The 16,273-nt window shown below is 40.2% G+C and overlaps 2 protein-coding genes and 1 long non-coding RNA gene across 3 annotated transcripts in view; 1 reads left to right on the top strand and 2 right to left on the bottom strand.

Moving 5' to 3' along the window:
- LOC117945448 overlaps window positions 1–7,744 on the bottom strand; it is a 19,351-nt gene extending 11,607 nt beyond the window's left edge. Inside the window, exon 1 of the long non-coding RNA XR_004656801.1 lies at window positions 7,285–7,744. This is a non-coding gene — a long non-coding RNA (uncharacterized LOC117945448). The remainder of the gene's footprint in view (window positions 1–7,284) is intronic.
- Window positions 5,209–13,354, top strand: smarcb1a (SWI/SNF related, matrix associated, actin dependent regulator of chromatin, subfamily b, member 1a). Its single transcript, XM_034872909.1, has 9 exons — window positions 5,209–5,364; window positions 6,338–6,449; window positions 6,985–7,114; window positions 7,741–7,878; window positions 9,068–9,195; window positions 9,281–9,447; window positions 9,587–9,777; window positions 12,085–12,216; window positions 12,874–13,354. The coding sequence occupies exons 1-9, from the start codon at window positions 5,281–5,283 to the stop codon at window positions 12,911–12,913; spliced, it is 1,122 nt and encodes a 373-aa protein (XP_034728800.1). The 5' UTR covers window positions 5,209–5,280; the 3' UTR covers window positions 12,914–13,354.
- Window positions 13,355–15,341: 1,987 nt separating this feature from the next.
- LOC117945436 (derlin-2-like) overlaps window positions 15,342–16,273 on the bottom strand; it is a 5,687-nt gene continuing 4,755 nt past the window's right edge. The window contains exons 6-7 of the mRNA XM_034872926.1: window positions 15,947–16,037; window positions 15,342–15,823 (exon numbers count right to left, since the gene is read on the bottom strand). Of these exons, the coding sequence (XP_034728817.1) occupies window positions 15,724–15,823; window positions 15,947–16,037 (191 nt within the window). The 3' untranslated portion in view covers window positions 15,342–15,723. The remainder of the gene's footprint in view (window positions 15,824–15,946; window positions 16,038–16,273) is intronic.

Genomic DNA, 16,273 nt, shown 5'->3' on the forward strand with positions numbered 1-16,273 from the left:
ACGGAGTGTAAATATCATTTAACACCAACTGTGCAGTATATTCTTTTGAAACGGACCATGAGATTTTGTTAATAGAATTGTCACGATACCTACATATTATCATTTTGCGTATTATTCTCATCGCTTCACTGCTGCCTCTCTTTCCCTCCGCCGGCCGCCATGTTGGAAAGACGACAGAAACACCTCGCCCTGCTGAGTGAGGCCTTTTGACTGGCGGGTGTTCCGTTTTCAGAAAATTTAGTTGAATCTTCCGATTGAGATTGGAAGCCCATTTCTACCAGGAGAAGAAAAGAAAATGAGCCCAAGTGTCTTATAAACATATAAACATTTGTCACATAAAACACAAAACTTAGGTGAAGGACTAAAAAGGACTATTTTTTGATTAATTGATTATTCAAATAGTTGCTGATTTGTTTATGTTAATTGGCTTATGTATTAATCAACAAATTGTATATGTATATATTTATATATATATTTCTTTTGAGTTTTTTGTTGGGCTTTCCTGGCCTTTAAATCACAGGACAGTTTATAGACAGGAAAGGGCAAAGAGAGTGTGGAGGGGGGGCATGCATTAAAGGGCCGCGGGTCGGATTGGGACTCGGGCCGCTGCCAAGGACTCAGTCTATCTGGGGCACACACTCTAATGGGGGGGGCTAGAGAGCGCCCTGTGAAAATATTTTTATCATTCCTAATTCTTTAATTTCTTTTCTTTTTCTGGCAGAAATGGGCTTTCAGACACCAGGGTGAAACCATTCAACAATACATATACAAATATATTATTTAATATTCGCATAATATTATGTTCTCAAAATACTGCAGATACAAAAGTCATAAATGAAAGAAAGAAAATATCCTAAAAATAGGCAAAAGAACAAAAACAAGACATTCTGTCAGATTCTCAGGTGTCTTTCTGCCTGTCGGAGAGGACTTTTATCATCACAAAAGAACAATTTTCAACCTTTTCTGCAACAGCAGAGTGATATTTTTGTTTAACCCTGGACCTATTGCATGTGAAGAAGGGAAAGACTGTGTTTTGGTAGTTTAGTTCTTCCAACATGGTGGATAATCCTTTATATCCATCAGAAACCACTTTTCAAACTGTGCCATGACAGGCTTATGTGTTGCAGAACTACTCATTCATTCTGCAGGACGGTTTCATGTGGCGTCTGCTGGGGTTTACGTGCCGGTGATGGCAGCAGTCTTTCCTCTCTCTCTATCTCTCTCTCTCTCTCTCTCTCTCTCTCTCTCTCTCTCTCTCTCTCTCTCTCTCTCTCTCTCTCTGTCTTTCTCTCTCACAGAAAGTGTGGAAAAGATTGTGATGATTTCCAGATTTGGAAAACCTGTCCAAATACACAAAAGCTCCCTAAATCAGGCCCGAACACACAGTGCGTAGGAGCACAGATGTCTATAATCGGTTTTGTTAAAGGAAAAATCCAACCTAAAACATCGAACCAAAAGCAGTTTTTGGTGATGGACTTTCCATTTTTCACGGTCCATCTTCCTTTTATTCCCACGGATACAAAGTTACATTTCTAACGGCTCCAAAACTTTGACAGACGTTTTTGAAGGATTTCTTTTTTGGATTGTGCACAGTTTCTCTCTGCACAGTTGATGAACCACTGAAACGATTATTTTAAGGTACAAAAAGTTCTCTAGTGTTGCTTTAAAAGAAGTTGGTCCTAGTATTCTAAGTAGGAGGAATAATGTAATACATATCTTTGGTAACATTGGCTGAAGTTAACATAACCTGTAATTTTGCTCTTTTTAATTACTACTGACGGTATGAAATAGGTAGCTGGACATGCTAATGACATGCAGCTTATGTCATAGCACATAAACATGTTGCTGCGCATCCTGGGAAATGAAGGAAATTACTAATTAAGGTGTACTGGGTTCACCAAAAACACTTCATGACTAAATAAAAAAGGTTGGATTTTTCCTGAGTTGATTATATACTACATTGGACTGAATTGCACTGCGACCATGTGCTGCCTTTTTTTTGTTATTTTCACATGCATGAAGTTTATAATTCTCTTAACGATCAAATGAATGAAGCACCTGCAAAAAGCAATATGGTGACGATCGGCAGGAGGCACGTAGTCTGGCTGTCGTGGATGTTGTGGGTGCCAGTTTGGCATGAAATCCTTCCATGTTCTACACAGTGACCTTTGACCCTTTTTACTCCGCCCACTCTGCCTGTTGATCGATGCGTCATGTTGAGCACTGTGAACTTAAAAAAAAAAAAATCGCGTTCCCCCGTAATGGTGGCGTAGTGAACATCCACCCTTTGCTCATTTTGTTGGCGAGCAGCGAAGGCGTCAGGCTTGACCCTCCATGTGCCAAAAATAACAAGGAAAGAGAAGTCCTCTGTCTTTCACAGTGAGAAAAAAAAAGGTTTTTATGTTTACTGTTGCATTTTTCTGAAAAAAAAAGAAGCGTGAGAACACTGATGTCTGGACCCGTTTCTCTGTGAAGAATTAGACTTGTCCAAGTTGTCCCAAAAACTTGAAGCAAAGATGTTTGTTTGGAGCTGCAGATGAAGCTGCTGTAGAAACCCCACGCTCATGAACTCATCCTCTTTGTGTTTTAACGTCTTCTTTATCATCTTTCAGGGTCAAACCGCTGCCGAATTTGCAAATATTCATACGTCTTCTGTCAAAATCAGCAGCTTTTAACCATAAACCAGGTTTTTATTCCAACCAATCTCTACAGCCGAGATGTGTTCAACACACTTCTGGTTGAATTATATGAAGGAAACAACAAATCTCCCTCACTTTATTAACAAACTTGTGGGACCGAAACTGTAATGAAGTGAATACATGTCACGAGTGTTTGATCCTGCACACCTCATCAGGAAGACTTAATGGTGTGTAGGAACTCAAGCATTACTCTATGGATTTCCTCCAATTGGTGCTTAACATTTCACACCGGGCTTTGAGATGTTTTTGCTTTCTTTTTGGCCAAGTTTCAGGGATGAGAACTATAGTTGAAAACCCCTCAAATGATGGTGTCGGATCAGTGGCAGAAACATTAAGAGTGTTAGAAACATTCATCAGCACAGTGTAAATCTTTCTTTCCGCTGTAGATTAGTTTGTCCTCCATTCTTTTATAGCAACCTGTTTGCCACAGGACCTTCAATACACCGCAGTGTCTGTAAAACAAAACGTGTTCTGGTGTCTCCTGCTTGATGTTTGATTATGGACTATGGACAAATCTACTATCACAATTATGTTCACACTGAAACTGTCAACTTTTATTTGTTTACAGATTTCCTGAAAAGAAACTTTTTTTTGCAAGGGTTAAGTGTGAATAATTCTGTATTTGTCAATATCTCCCATGAAAAGACCAAAACCCGCAATGTGTTGTGCATTTCTTAAAGGTGCCCTGCCAAACATAACCGTTTTTACTTAGATTTTTTTGAAATATGTTAGGTCCATATGTGTTTGTGTTAGGTCGTGAATGTGTAAATGAACTGCTACCTCCTCTGTCAGCTCTAGCCACTGTAAAGAAATAAGCGGAGATATCAGGCCAATTACAAAAACTGGTCAATCTGATGTCATGTTGACTGAGCTCATTACTATTCATGAGCTCGCCCAGTTGTGCTGGGTAAAGGATACTTATAGCCAAGCTGTCATTGGCTAGCTGTTAGCCAATCAGAGTCAAGCAGCTTAGTTTGTTGAATATCGAGCTGAGTCTTCCTGCAGGCTTTCTATACCACGCTAGAAAGGCTTGAAACAAGGTATCCAAGGCACTTCTTCCCCAAAAAAATGTTACAGAGTCCATGGTAGAACTTCAGACATCACCACTATGTAATGTAACACGTGTGGCAGGGCATCTTTAATACTTTCTCATGTCACTGGTTACTACTCAAGACGTTATTCTAAATAGATAGTTTCATTATTTTCTGAACTGATGGGTCACACGCTCAGTAATTTCCTCCTAATTCCCTAAATGTTTAGTTCCTTGTCTGTGTTTGGTTGGAACTAAAATGTTCATATTATCAGAACTTTGACTGAAAACCCATCTCTGTGCCAGTGTTCCTCTTCCCAGTTGAACACAGTAACGTGTTTCTGCAGCAGCTCCGTCTCGACTTTAAGTGTGTTCTCTGAAAACGTAAACATTGTGCCCATGAGTGGAACTTTAAATGACTGGCCCCCGCGGGCGTTTCTGTGGTGATGAGGTTGATGTTGGACTGGTTTGTGTGTCGTCGTGGCCCGTGTTGACAATGACGTACCTTTTTTTGTGATTTGATCTGATTCTGTGCGAGTTTGAACAAAAAAAGGCTGCGTTCACAAGAAGAAGAAAAAAAAAAACTGGAAACCAGCTGGGTGTGGTGTGTGTGCTTTTATTTCTTCTTTTGTTTTGTTTTGTTCCCCTGAACTGTGCTCGGGTGCCATTTTCCATTTTAACAAAAAGAATTTCAGAAACTTTTTCTAACTGCAGTTTCATTTGTTTTACTTTTCCTACTTTCCCCAAGAACACAAAAACCTGTGTAGAATACAAAACTGTCCTTGATTATCTCTTTGGTTATTTATTGATTTGTATATAGAGATTTGTTTTGCATTGTACATTCTCTCCTTTCTTGGTTATAGATTAATATATTCATGTATATACGAATAAACATTAAGTTTATAAAAGTAAAAAGACTCTTTTCTTTCTTGTGTTTGAAAAATCTCTGCATAGCAATACGGAAGCTAAGCATTGTATTTAATCCTCCAAAAAAAAAAAAAAAGGCCCTATATAAGTGTACGCCATGTTTAAGTTAACGCAGAGGGAACTGAATCTGTAATTTTTCCTCTTTTTAAAGCCACTATACAATTGACAAAAACAGTCCTCCATTAGATTTAGACATTATTAGAAAAGTATTCAAAGAAGATTAGACATTAATTCCCCCACCCCATTAATACAAAACGCAAGACTACACTTTATGCTACTTGAGTATTTCCATGTTATGCTATTTTATACTTCCAGTTCATTACATTTTGAAGGCAAATACGGCAACTTTTTAGTCCTCTAGATTTGTTTTAAATATAAAATCAACTGATAAATAAAATGGGATTTATCTATTGTATACCCAACTATATATACAGTAATTAGTTTATTATATTACTTCCTACACTGTAGTATTGCTACTGTTCTACTTAAGTAACAGAACACTTCTTTCACCACTGTTATTGATTAATTTGTTGATAAACAAGTGTAACGTCATCTCTCAGCGACAGAACGTTCTTGTCATTTGCGCCTGCGCAGTAGATCAGAGCTTTGTTATTTCATTTCAGAATGGCGCTTAGCAAAACGTTTGGCCAAAAACCGGTTAAATTTCAGCTTGAGGAGGATGGAGACTTTTACATGATTGGATCGGAGGTTAGTAGTTTACCGTCTGAGCAGACCGATACTTTAATGATTTACTTAATTGGCAAAAAAGTGTCGTTTTACCTGGCAGCCCGTCCGCTGGAAGCTAGCTAGCCTGCTAACGATGCAGGACAGCACACCAAGACTCATTCATTTATTTGGCGTTTATTGTCAAATCAACTGGGAATATGCGCTAATATAAAACACATTAATGTATATGCCGATTTAATGGAATAAAGGTTGATCTGAAAACGTTCGTCCTTAACCAGATATTTACCCGCTCAGCTTCGGCTGAGCTAGCTAGCTAACGTCAAACAATAATGCTAAGATAGCTAGGTAACGGTGGCTATCCAGTTTCACGTTATGCACGTTAAAATATCATACCGAAAAGGTAAAACTCATTCTTGTTAAATAGACTTATTATTATTATTATTATTATTATTATTATTATTATTATTTTCTAGTATTTTATGGCGTTATAATCGACATGACGTTTGATAATAAACTTACAGTAAATCTCTCCCTGACTTAAATTACCCCCAATTATTCAATGATAAATGAAGTCTAAAGCCCGTATTAGAACTATAATATCATTTAACCTTGCGTTTAATCATAAATAACTCCCGCAATCCAATATCTGCAGGTGTTCATACTGACGGTATTTAAGTCAAAAGAACATACAATCAAGGCATCACAACCAAAGATATTGATCAATCAGTCACTTATCTCTTTGGTTTATGAAATGTCAGGCAATTCTCAAAAGTGCCCACAAATTTCACATGACAAATCCAATTATGTGCGACCAGAAATCTTAACTCAAAGGTATTCACTTTACTAGATATAGATCTAAGAACATTTTGCAAAACTGGAACCAGCAAAAAAAAAACACTAATCATCATCATCAGGAATCTTAGTTTAGCCAAAATGGTCTGCCTTCTTGTTGCTTGATTGTCTTTAGTTTCTATTTCTGTGTGTTTGTGTTCAGGTGGGGAACTACCTCCGTATGTTCAGAGGCTCTCTGTATAAAAGATACCCGTCATTATGGAGAAAACTGGCTTCGGTGGAAGAACGGAAGAAAATAGTGGAGTCATCACACGGTCAGTAGAGTGCAGTTGTAACACAAATAAAGCTTTGAATCCCCATCATTACGTGTTCCCTTCTAATATGAAAGGCTGTTCTAGTTGGAAATTATGGACAATAGACTACCTTATTTACTATATAAAACAAAATAAGAAACGCCAGTCAATTAAAAAATGGGGAAATGATGAGTTATTGTTCATTATTAACATTAAACAACAACAAGAACAATTGAAGACTTTGAACAGTGAACTACAGATAAAAAGATAACTTTTTAACTCAGATGTTTGATCATGAAGTGGTTAAGACTGTAATGTTCATCTGTTTCTTAACATGCAAAAATACTTGAATTGAGAATAAGCTCTATCAAGTAATGTAAGCATGTAAAACCACATGCTGGTCATCTCACTGATGGTGACATTCATCTATTTTGCTTTTAGAGGTTGGTATCATCGCATTTTGGATTGGGGGGAGGGTGTGATGAGGATACACATTTTCTGACAGTGACGATCGTTTTTATGGCTGGCTGGTGCTGATTTTACTCTTGGTCTTCAGATCACGGCTACACTCAGCTGGCCACCAGTGTGACTCTGCTGAAGGCTTCGGAGGTCGAGGAGATACTCGAAGGAAACGACGAGAAGTACAAAGCTGTCTCTATCAGCACGGAGCCCCCGGCCTACCTCAGGTACCACAGTCACCGTAAAGTGTGACGTTGATATCAAATTTTATTGGAAAGAGAGAGGGCTGGGTAGTCAAGTTTTGTTGATACAGTAGCCCACCAATACTGTGACACTTACAGCACAAACCTTTACATTTGTTTTTCAACTCCTACTATGTGAGCCCCGTCTCTGTAACTATGTAACGTTAGACAGCCATCACAATCATTATTAGTTTTTGATAGAAGCATGCTTATTGGCTGACTGATGCTGATGAGATTTACTCCTTAGTTATTGAAATGTGGTAATAAATAAGGGGGCCTTTTTTTGATACTCTATTTTAGGAGGCCACTCGTCAGTGCCTAAAGTATTGAATTCAGTGCCCAACTCTAGAAAGAGATATCTGTAATAACTATCAAAAATCACAGATTTGTACATGTTAGCATCGCATCGAACGGTTCCCTGAATCTCACTTATAACAAACCAGAATAGGTACATTACTCCCTTTTCTAAACTTATCCAATCCTAGTAGAATGTAACGTGTACGTTTTTTAACACAAGTCTATGTTGGTGAGAGGAAGTTAGAAAAGAAGCCCATCTTATGTTCTATGATTTTTAGTTTCACATGCATCCATCTGTCTTGTCCTGTCACCAGGGAGCAGAAGGCGAAGAGGAACAGTCAGTGGGTTCCCACGCTGCCCAACAGTTCACACCACCTGGATGCGGTTCCCTGCTCCACCACCATCAACCGCAGCCGACTGGGCCGCGATAAGAAGAGGACCTTCCCACTGTGGTGAGCAACAGGATTCTTAGATACGCCCAGTGGTTAACTCTATAGTGAGGGGGAAACGCAGATTTCAGACACATCTGAACCTGCATCATTTAATGAAAAAATAGTGCAGCATAAGTGTGATCTCTACATTGAAGGCTCTATCTTTAACGGCTTGTAGTGAACAGGATTCCATGGGTGATTTAGCCCTAAAATTAATAAACATAAAAACATATTCAAATGTTGGCTGAGTGAGTTTAGCTTACACAAGTTTCTATAGGCTGGCTTCTCGAGCCGTGTGTTGCCAATGCGCGCATTTCAATTATGTTTTCGTATTTTTTTATTTTCTCTCAGATTGCTTACCACCACCAGGGTAGCAGTGAAATAATAGGCTAAAGCAATGACAGTTTATGGAAGGCTAAAGTAAAATTATGGTCAAATGTTGTGCCTGACTGATGGGGAAGTGATATTGTTAAGCATTGTGATTTACGGTCTGCTTTTTTTGCCAGCTTTTCTTCCTGTTTAAGTAAGCAGCAACTGTATTGCATTTTGCCTGTTAAACCATGTCTGGGTTCTTCATATTTATATAGAATGATAGCTTGCTCTTCTTATGTAAAATATTAGGCTCTAGTAGATGGTTGTGATTAGTCATGCTGTGCAAACACTGCCTCTTTTATGTAAATGCGCGCGCCGCCGGATTGGGAAACCCCGGGTTGGTTGAACTAGATATTAACCCCCATCGTGACACAGCTCATGCAGGACCGCTGTTGTTAGGGTTTGTGAAGCCAGAAAACTGAAAGAAATCCTGCTATGTTGATCTTGATTTGTGGTACAGGCCTCTGCTGAGCTCCAGCCAACCTTAGAATTGGAAACAGAAGGCAATCAGGCAGAGTGGATTGAGGTGTCGCACCATGCCACTTGGACTGCATCCTTAACACCTGCATGGAAAAAAATACTCAATGGCGCCCACACAGTGGGAGGGGTCATCACAATCCCTAAATACCTACTACGTTTACTACATCTCCACAATTTCCTTTTTTATAACCACTTTTATGACGTCACCTTTTCAGAGAACGTCATGATTGGTTTCATGTGGGGCAGAAATAAAACCTTCCATGTTTTTTCTGCTCTACCTTCCAAAAATGAGCTCTTCAGTCTATGATTTAAGTTACTGTCAATAATTTTTCGCCCTGCGTGGTTTTGTCTTTTCCAGCTTTGACGACCACGACCCAGCAGTGATCCACGAAAACGCCACTCAGTCTGAAGTTCTGGTTCCGATCCGTCTGGACATGGAGATTGAGGGACAGAAGCTCAGAGACGCGTTCACCTGGAATATGAACGGTAACGTCCCATCGTAACTTTCTCTTGGCCCGGAAAAATTTGCTATCAAAAGCAGAGACTCTGAAGCACTTTTTTTAAATTCCAGAGAAGCTGATGACGCCAGAGATGTTCGCCGAGATCCTTTGCGACGACCTGGACCTCAACCCGCTGGCCTTCGTCCCTGCCATCGCCTCAGCCATCCGGCAGCAGATCGAGTCTTATCCAACAGACAGCATCCTGGAGGAGCAGACGGACCAGCGGGTCATCATCAAGGTGCGCTCTACACTGCCAGTGGCTCTCACTGAGGATCTTTCATGCATAATGTTCTCAATGCACACATCCCCCAGAGTTATACTTGTAGTGCAGATATGTTTTTTTCCCCTCCTGTTGATTAAATGTTTTTGATTTCCAGTTGAACATCCATGTTGGGAACATCTCCCTGGTGGACCAGTTTGAGTGGGATATGTCTGAGAGGGAGAACTCTCCAGAGAAGTTTGCCCTGAAGCTGTGCTCTGAGCTGGGCCTCGGCGGAGAGTTTGTCACCACCATCGCCTACAGCATCCGCGGTCAGCTGAGCTGGCACCAGAGGACGTACGCCTTCAGGTACTGTCTCTCAAACCCCCCAGCAAAGTGTGTAATTTGAAAGTATGTTTTTTTTCAGTGTCCAGTTGCAGATCCAGTCTCACCCACTGAGCTTATTTCTCTCAACATCCAAGTTTGAAGATTTACCGGGAAAACAAAATACACCAGTAGAAGTCTGTGTTTGGGTTTGGATTTATTCATGCTTTTGTACCTGAAATTGTTTATGAACAGTCACAAGCCAAGTTTTAGCTCAAATTTAGATCGAGATTCCAGAAAATTGACAAAAGAAAATATGAACTAGAAGACCATTCTTGAGAGCGCAGACCTCCGTCAAGGCATGCCCTGTCTCGCAATGTTAATGCAGTGGAAAGTTTCCAAGCTGGGAACATATGGTACGTTCCATTTTATGGGACAAACCGAACCTAAAACATGACCTCCCCGTGGCCGGGTTGGATCAGTGGGTAGAGCAGTCACACGTATGACAGGTTTATACCTCGACGCAGAGGTCCAGGGTTTGAATCCGACCTGTGACGTCTTTCCCCTCTCTTTCCCCTTTCTCACCTAGATTGTCCTATCAAATAAAGGCACAAAAGCCCCAAAAATAATCTTTAAAAATAAAACATGACCTGCCTGGCGGACGTCTGTTGGTTTGATATTTAGGATCCTCATTCTTCCTGATGATGTAATATTGAATGCACGTTTTCAGCCTCTGCTAATATTACCTAACCTTAAAATAGTGTATTTAGTGTGTAAGTGGAACCCTGGGCAGGACAATATATTGAAATATCGTGATATCCAATTTTGTTGTCTAAATCGATAACAGCACATACTAACTACATTTTTTTTCCGCTACTCTGTTGTATCATTTGAAGAATTGCAGATTTGTTTTAACGTCACACTAATTTTGTGCATGCACATCTTTCAGCATAAAGTTGGAAGAAAAGTATTTATTTTTTCTCTATAATTTCATTTAAAACAATTTACTACCTTAGATATATAATTTATTTAAAATCTCATTATAAAATAAAAATATCTTATGAAAGCACCAGTTGTCAACCCTACAATATCGTTATCGATGTATTTGGTCAAGAATATCGTGATGGCCGATTTTCTTTATATTGCCCAGCCCTAGACCTAGAGCTGGGCAATATATCGATATTGTGATATGAGACTAGATATTGTCTATTTTGGATATCATATTATTGGACAAGTGATGTCTTACTCTGGTTTTAAAGGCTGCATTACAGTAAAGTGATGTCATTTTCTCAATTTACCAGACTGTTTACTGTAACTGTTCTATTATTTAACTTTACCCACTTAGTCATCATATCCATGTTACTGATGATTATTTATCAAACATCTCATTGTGTAAATATTTTGGGAGTGTCAACACTACAATATCGTTGCGGTACCGATATTGAGGTATTTGGTCAAAAATATTGTGATATTTGATTTTCTCCGTTTCGCCCAGCCCTACCTAGACCTAAAACTATACAACTACTACATGTTGGTCATTGATTCTCACAACAAACAGCGGCATGTGTCGTATGGGTTCTATAACGCACAGCATGATGAATTATCATTATGTCAAACTAATGCTGTGGCTTATTACCGTAGGCCATTATGATTGTGTTTCAGTGTTTTTTTTTAAATTCTTTTATTAAGTTGAAGGAGGTTACATTAGGGTCTTGTTTGCGGCTCTCGTGGTTCTTCTCTGGGTGAAATGTGTCCGACAGTCTGCTGTCAGGAGGTGAAGTAATTCCATGTCTCCAAACCAGCAGCGCTGACCTCTATCACAGTTGGACATCTGGTCTGGAAGAAAGGTTTTGGTACCAACATTTGTCTGCTTCTATCATGACAGCGAATGATGAACAGTGAGCAGTGCAAAGAACCAAGCATGCATAAAGTTACAAAAACAGAGTTGTTATTTTGCCTTCGCTTGTCACGCTTGTTTTCTTTGTTTCCATTGAGTCATGATTGTTTCCTGAAATATCTGCAAAGTCAGGAATTTGGTTTTCTTTCATGATCCTCTCTTCTTATCATCTTTGCTCCCTGTGCTTATCCAGGGCCATCCACACTATGATAAATGTTTTAGTTACACGTCATAATATTTAGTTGTTGTAACAAAGATGTCTTTGAAGCTTCAAGTTCAATTTGCATGTATCTGGATCAGCTTAATCTTTTGGGGGGGAAGGGGGGGTGACCCCACGTTTCACATGGATTTGAAAAACCTGGATCTGAGTCCCAACTGAACCTTCTGCTGCGGGAAACATTTAGCGAGTGCTGAAGTGAATCCAATCTGACGGATGTGTTTTTCTTGTTTGGCAGTGAGAACCCGCTGCCCACAGTGGAGATCGCCATTAGAAACACAGGCGATGCCGACCAGTGGTGCCCCCTGCTGGAGACCCTGACGGACGCTGAGATGGAGAAGAAGATCAGGGATCAGGACAGAAACACGAGGTGAGTGACCGCTGGGTGTTTGATGGACCTCCAGGTGGAGCCTGCTGCTTTAAGTAGTCGGCAGTTTCCAGTTCAGTGCTTCCTTCCCGTCCAGTTGTGTCTTCAAAATAAGATTTCTATCGCATTGTGACTTTTTATCTGGTTAGGTCTTTGACTTTGGGTAATGTGAAGCAGATGAAACAAGCAATTTAAGTAGTAATGGAACTTCTACTGTAGGCCGAAGGGCAGAAAAACCAAAAAATAATAATAATACTTCGTAATAATACATCTGATGAAGGTCCCATGACATAGTGCTCAAACAACAACAAACTAAGAAATTTGTCTTTTTAGATAAAACAGATGTTGACAAGTTTCATTTTTGGGGACATAATTTTAAATTGGGAACATTTAGAAGTTGTAAAAAACAGGTTTTAAATTGGAAAATATTGCGTAATGTTGCAATATGTTTGAAATTTCAATACTATCGAATCGGGAGGCGTCTGGTGAGTCCCACCCCTAGAAAATAAGTGTTTGTTGCGTGAAGACGTCAACATTGACAACCTTTTAATGGGCTTCTAATTTTTTATTACAGATATTAAAGCAATTATTAGACGTAAGGGTTCGGTTCAAACCGCTGTTATTTGACGTGTTGACACTCTGTTCCCTGTTCTCTTGCAGGCGAATGAGGCGATTGGCGAACACGGCCCCCGCGTGGTAGAAGCAGCAGTATCAGCGACCCCCCCCCCCCCCCCCCCCCCCCCCCCCCACAGGAACGGTGAGCGTCTTGATTGAGGTACATGCCGCTGTCACGGTTCACAACATCAGCAACAAAGATGTCCCTCTATCGGCGGCTGGACGTCTTTTTCTGCTCAACCGGGTTCTCAATCGTACACCGTGTCATTTCTTTATTTTAATTATTAATGTTAATATTACGTTCTGTTTGGCAAAGCCCCCCCCCCCAGTAGAATATCCTTCACGTTTCTCTTCCGAAAACTCGGCGTGGAGAAGCTGCTCTCTCACTGTGACCACTGACTTTTACCTGACCACAGAGTGAGAATAAAAACCACACAGCCAGTCTCAAATAATATATTGTTGGGTTGTATTTGTTGTCTTTTTGTACATTTGAATAATTCTTACAAAATAAAAAAAAGTGAACAAGCTGGATTTGTCTTGTTATATTGTGCATCATAAAACGTTATTAAATAAAGTATTTCTGCCATAACTAGGGAACGGCTTTTCTGATATTGTTTTATTAAATACAGGTGCCACTTGTTGCTCTGGTTTCCTCCCGGGCAGCGCTGACAGATTTCTTTGATTTTAAACTTGTGGCTGTGCAAGTTCAAAATCTCTACAGCTGCTATTTTAATTGTAGCTCCCGTGATGGTTTTAGGTGGCAAATTCCTTTCTGAGTTGGCAAAAACACACAAAAAAAACTTTTGCTGTACATTTACACTTAGTCAAAAATGGTTTTGTTGGAGATGAATGACCAGTCATGTCTGGGTCACACCTCGACTCTTTGCCCAAACTTGAAAAAGGCTTATTCAAGGACAAAAGGACGCCAGGGACAACGCAAATAGCTTCTGACTTCTTTTATTTACTTCCTGTTTAGTTTGTTTTAGATGGATTTCAGTTTGTAGGTACAAGCAGTAGAAGCATTTCTAATAGGTTGGTGACCTTTTTTTAAAGGCAAAAACACAAAAAGAAAAATGCATTACTTTAAGTAAAGACATTTTCAAATTGTCTGACTCTGAAAACAGAGTTGCATTCTTGACTAATTTAACAGCTGTTCTTTGTTATATGAGCGCTGATGAAGTATGTGTGTTGTTGTTGGTGGTCCCACAGAGATTTGTTTGCTTGTTGTTGCGCTAAGCAGTTTCCATTTTGTCCCTCACTGTTTGACCCACAAAGGCAGCGGGTGAAAGTGCAGAGTGTGCAGACGGGGCTGATGGGATTTCAGGCCGTCTGCAGTTCAGTGACACAACAGCAAGGGCAAGCATGTTAGTCCTGCTCCTTTCTAAGCCAGTTCACTCCTCTGGTTCTGTTGACACCAGAGCAGCCGAGCTGTGGTCAGAAACCAGTTCACTTCTTTTACAAAGTTGGAGCTCTCTTAGGATGTTTGTATTCGTGCTTACAAAAAAGGGAAAAGCTTTGTAAAATGTAGTCAAGCAACTTAGTGTCTCTGGCTGATTGCAGATTTGGAATTCTTTTGCAAACACTGGGTCACTAACACAAATTTAGCTCTTGTGGAAGGGCTTGTGGTCTTTAACATAATTTCTGTTGAGCTTGGAAGTTCATTGTTGACCTTAAAGCGCCCATATTGTGCTTATTTTCAGGTTCATAATTGTATTTTGAGGTTGTACCAAAATAGATTTGCATGGTTTCATTTTCAAAAAACACCAGATATGTGTTGTACTGCACAGTGCTCTTTTCACCCTGTGTGATTGGGTCTCTGTTTTAGCTACAGAGTGAGACATCTCACTTAACTATCTTTGTTGGGAGTCACATATGTGCAGTAGCTAGATAAGATCACATCAGCTAGATAACTCTTTCTCCAACTTTAGTCAGTACAAGGCAGGGTTAGCTGGGAGACTTCTTCTAAACGGGGGCCACTTGTGGAATACCTGCAGAACAGGGACATGGAAGTAGTTCTTTTGGAGATTATGATGAACTTGTGTATGTGGTAGCGGTAATTTGCCATTGAGAACGAGCTAGCATGCTATGGTTCACCACCTTGTCTCGGCTAGTGACGTAGAAAGCTGTGGAGATTTTGAAAAACTCACCTGGAGACTGAAGGCAGAGGACATTCAGAAACCGTATCTCACTCAAAACAGCATGGATGTTTGTATGCGTGGGGAAGCACCGGCGACCCAAAATAAAACCCCAAATCCTACAATGTGGGCACTTTAAACAATGTACGAAAGAAAATCTCATGCATCTCATGGCTCCAAGAGCCTGGGTCTGACCGAGGTTTCTGCCTAAAAGGAAGTTTTTCCTCGCCACTGTCGCACTGTTGCTTGCTCTGGAGGAGACTACTAGAACTGTTGGGTCCTTGTAAATTCTGGAGTGTGGTCTATCTGTATAGTGTCTTGAGATAACTCTTGTTATGAATTGATACTATAAATAAAATTGAATTGAATTGAATGGTTATGGGTTACTTTAGGCCTTTTCACTACGTACTAATTCCCAGGCTCTCAACCTCTCACAGTGGCCCTGCTCAGCAGTGTGAACTAGAGCTCCACAGGGTACCTTTTTATACGTTTCTTCTGCTTTGTACTCCTTCCACCCATAATCCTTTCAATTTTGGGGTAAGTTCCAATTGCTTATTTTAAATGATGCTTTCTGTCCCAAATCATCTGCAGCGTAGTCTTAGTAGAGAGTTGAGTCTTGCTTTTTTGGGCGTATAGCATTGAATATTTATGATGCTGACAGGGTTTATATGTCTGAACTTTCCTCTGCAAGAACTCAGGGCTCCACATCTTCTGACTGTCTTTCTGTGTCATCTGATTCATCCACATTTTTGGGATTGTGTTAGTTGTTTGGCTCATCATCCTGCTGCGGATCTCCACCCTGCTGCTCTTCTTGGAGGGGGCGGTGGTCTGGATCCTGCGGCCGGTCAAACATGGCGCGCCTTTGAGGAGAGAACGGGGGCAAAAAATCTCTTAGCATTTCTTAAATTAGACTCAAAACAAAAACAAGAAAGATGAGATTCAATACTTCCCCTCTTTCTAAATGACAAGTAAGATCTTCTTACAGAAGATCTGGTGTCATCAGCAGCTTTCTTCCTCCGGGCTGGTTTGGAAACACGTCTTCTAGGAAGTAGTACATGTGGCCGACACTGATACCTGAGGAAAAACACATCAATCAGCCACTCTGTTGCACTGGGTGGCGTGTTCCTTTCTTACCGGCACGCACACATGTTTTATTTTGACATAATCCCACATACACAGTCCTGCTGCCCACTAGAGCACCAAATGTGGATTAATCCGCTGGTGGAAATAGTCCCCCAACACTTAGCCCTACAGTGACCAGCTGTTTTAGAAAAATTTTTATTTTCTTAAATGAAACATATATATATATA

Source organism: Etheostoma cragini, chromosome 5 (assembly GCF_013103735.1).
Source record: "Etheostoma cragini isolate CJK2018 chromosome 5, CSU_Ecrag_1.0, whole genome shotgun sequence".
NCBI lineage: Eukaryota > Metazoa > Chordata > Actinopteri > Perciformes > Percidae > Etheostoma > Etheostoma cragini.

What these genes read in the sequence shown, in the direction of transcription:
- smarcb1a (XM_034872909.1), top strand. Translation starts at nt 5,281, where the DNA reads ATGGCGCTTAGCAAAACGTTTGGCCAAAAACCGGTTAAATTTCAGCTT. An exon ending in GAGCCCCCGGCCTACCTCAG is followed by an intron (nt 7,115 to 7,740) that starts GTACCACAGTCA and finishes TCCTGTCACCAG; the next exon opens with GGAGCAGAAGGCGAAGAGGA. An exon ending in GATCAGGACAGAAACACGAG is followed by an intron (nt 12,217 to 12,873) that starts GTGAGTGACCGC and finishes GTTCTCTTGCAG; the next exon opens with GCGAATGAGGCGATTGGCGA.